The 2,579-nt window shown below is 48.7% G+C and overlaps 1 protein-coding gene across 1 annotated transcript; it reads right to left on the bottom strand.

The window, feature by feature from the left end:
• Positions 1-308: 308 nt before the first annotated feature.
• On the bottom strand, positions 309-1,723 carry LOC122686900 (eukaryotic initiation factor 4A-I). The gene has a single exon (XM_043892262.1). It carries the CDS (start codon positions 1,707-1,709, stop codon positions 489-491), a length of 1,221 nt encoding a protein of 406 aa, XP_043748197.1. The 5' UTR covers positions 1,710-1,723; the 3' UTR covers positions 309-488.
• Between the last annotated feature and the right edge of the window lie 856 nt (positions 1,724-2,579).

The following is a 2,579-nucleotide window of genomic DNA, read 5'->3' on the forward strand; positions in this document are numbered from 1 at the left end:
AAATGGACAATTCAGTATACTCCCAGAGCTGTGCAGTCATCGCCATCACCTAAGTTAAGAAATGTTATCACCCCACAAAAAGAAACCTCAGATCCCGTTAGCAGTCATTGTTTATCTATAATGACTCCCCCCCACCCCCAACTGCACCAGTGCTAGGAAACCACTAATCTACTTTCAGTCTGTACTGATTTGCCTATTCTGGACAACTCATGTTAATGGAATCACATCATTTGTGGTCTTTTGTGACTGTTTTCTTTCACTCAGCGTGCTATTTTTAAGGCTCACCATGGTGTAGCATCTATCTTTCCTTTTTTTTTTTTTTTCTTTTGCCTCAAAAAGTGACATTTATTCAAAGAGTCAAAGAAAAAAAAAAGAAAAAAATGACAAGATGTCCATCCCTTGGCTCCCTTCCCTCCCCCCTCCTGCTGCTCCTCAGCCCCCTCCAAGGTTTTATCCCTGGCTGGTGCTAGGTAGCACAACAGCCCCCCTCAGATGAGGTCAGCAACATTGAGGGGCATTTCCTCAATGGAGGTGTTGTAGAAGGTCTCGATGTCTCGAAGAGTCCTCTTGTCTTCTTCTGTCACCATGTTAATAGCCACACCCTTACGGCCAAAACGTCCACCACGACCGATTCTGTGGATATAGTTTTCCCTATTGGTGGGGAGGTCATAGTTGATGACTAAGGAAACTTGCTGTACATCAATGCCTCTGGCCAGTAGGTCAGTGGTAATCAATACTCTGCTAGAGCCAGAGCGGAACTCCCTCATGATAACGTCTCGTTCTTTTTGGTCCATGTCTCCGTGCATGGCAGAGACTGTGAAGTCTCGGGCATGCATCTTCTCGGTGAGCCAGTCCACCTTCCTCCGGGTGTTGATGAAGATGACTGCCTGGGTAATGGTCAGGGTTTCATACAAGTCGCACAGTGTGTCCAGCTTCCACTCCTCTCGTTCCACATTGATGTAGAATTGACGGATACCCTCCAGCGTCAACTCTTCCTTCTTGACAAGAATTCTAATTGGGTCCCTCATGAACTTCTTGGTCACCTCAAGCACATCAGAAGGCATTGTAGCTGACAGCAAAACCACCTGGGTGTTGCTGTTGAGCTTCTGGAATATGTCATATATCTGGTCCTTGAATCCACGGCTTAACATTTCATCAGCTTCATCCAGTACAAACATCTTGATGTATTTGGGAGACAAGTATCTCCGGTTAAGCATGTCGAACACACGGCCTGGGGTACCCACGATGATATGAGGGGCTTCCATCTGCAGCTTCTGCACCTCAGCACGTACATTGGTACCCCCAATGCAGGCATGGCACGAGGCACCCATGTAATCTCCTAAGGCCATAACTACCTTCTGTATCTGCTGGGCCAACTCTCTAGTGGGTGCCAGGACCAAGGCCTGGGTGGCCTTTAGATCTAATTCAATCTGTTGCAGAATTGATATGGCAAAAGTGGCTGTTTTCCCAGTCCCAGATTGGGCTTGAGCAATCACATCATAACCCTTGATACAAGGAAGAATGGCTCGCTGCTGGATGGCAGAGGGCTTCTCAAAACCATAGGCATATATGCCACGGAGGAGTGACTCTGAGAGGTTCATGTCATCAAAGCTGTCGACAATCTCATTCCAGTTACTCTCGATGACGCCTTCGGGTTCCATCCCATCGGGGCCATTGTCTCTGGATCGGGAATCCTGACTCGCAGACATGATCCTTAGAAACTCTCTATCTTTCCTTTTATCTGGCCAAATAATATTTCATTCCGTGGATACACCAAAATTTTGTTTTCCCACTCATCAGTGTTAGAAAACGCCGCAGGAAGAAAGGGCCACCTCTAAGGACCGTTGACGAAGGCCTTTATTGGGCGGTCGCTCTCAGGCAGAACTCCCGGGGGCGGGTAAGCAAGGAGACAAAGGGAGTCTGCGAGGTATGAGGGGTGGGAAGAGGTTTTATAGCCAGGGCCGGCGTCCAAGCCAGGTCTTCCCATATAAGGAAGAAAGCGCCGGCTACAGCGGCGGTTGGTGTCCAAGGGCTCCGTGTGGGCACCTGATTGGACCGGGCTGCAGGGGGTCGGCCCCCGGAAGTTTAGCCAGCTTCCGGAACTCATCTGCGGCACTTTTTCTGGGGCATGCCTCAACATGCCCGACATTTCAATCAGGTGATGGGCATTTGGGTTGCTTCCACTTTTTCACTATGTTCTTGTTGCCAAGAACATTCATGCACAAGTGTTTGTAAGGATACACATTTTCATTCCTCTTGGGTATGTACCTAGGAGTGGAACTGCCATGCTGAGTTGCTTCAGCCCTATCCAACTCTTTAAGACCCTCTGGACTGTAGCTCACCAGGCCTCACTGTCCATGGGATTTTTCAGGCAAGAATACTGGAGCGGGTTGCCATTTCTTTCTCCAGGGGATCTTCCTGACACAGGGATTGAACCTGTGCCTCTTAAGTCTCCTGCGTTGGCAGGTGGGTTCTTTACCACTAGCATTAACTTTGTGTTTAATCTTATAAGAAACTGCCAGCCTGCTTCCCAAAGCAGCTGCACCGTTTTCCAACCCACCAGCACTGTAGGAGCGTCC

The sequence above is a fragment of the Cervus elaphus genome, chromosome 30, assembly GCF_910594005.1.
Source record: "Cervus elaphus chromosome 30, mCerEla1.1, whole genome shotgun sequence".
Lineage (NCBI taxonomy): Eukaryota > Metazoa > Chordata > Mammalia > Artiodactyla > Cervidae > Cervus > Cervus elaphus.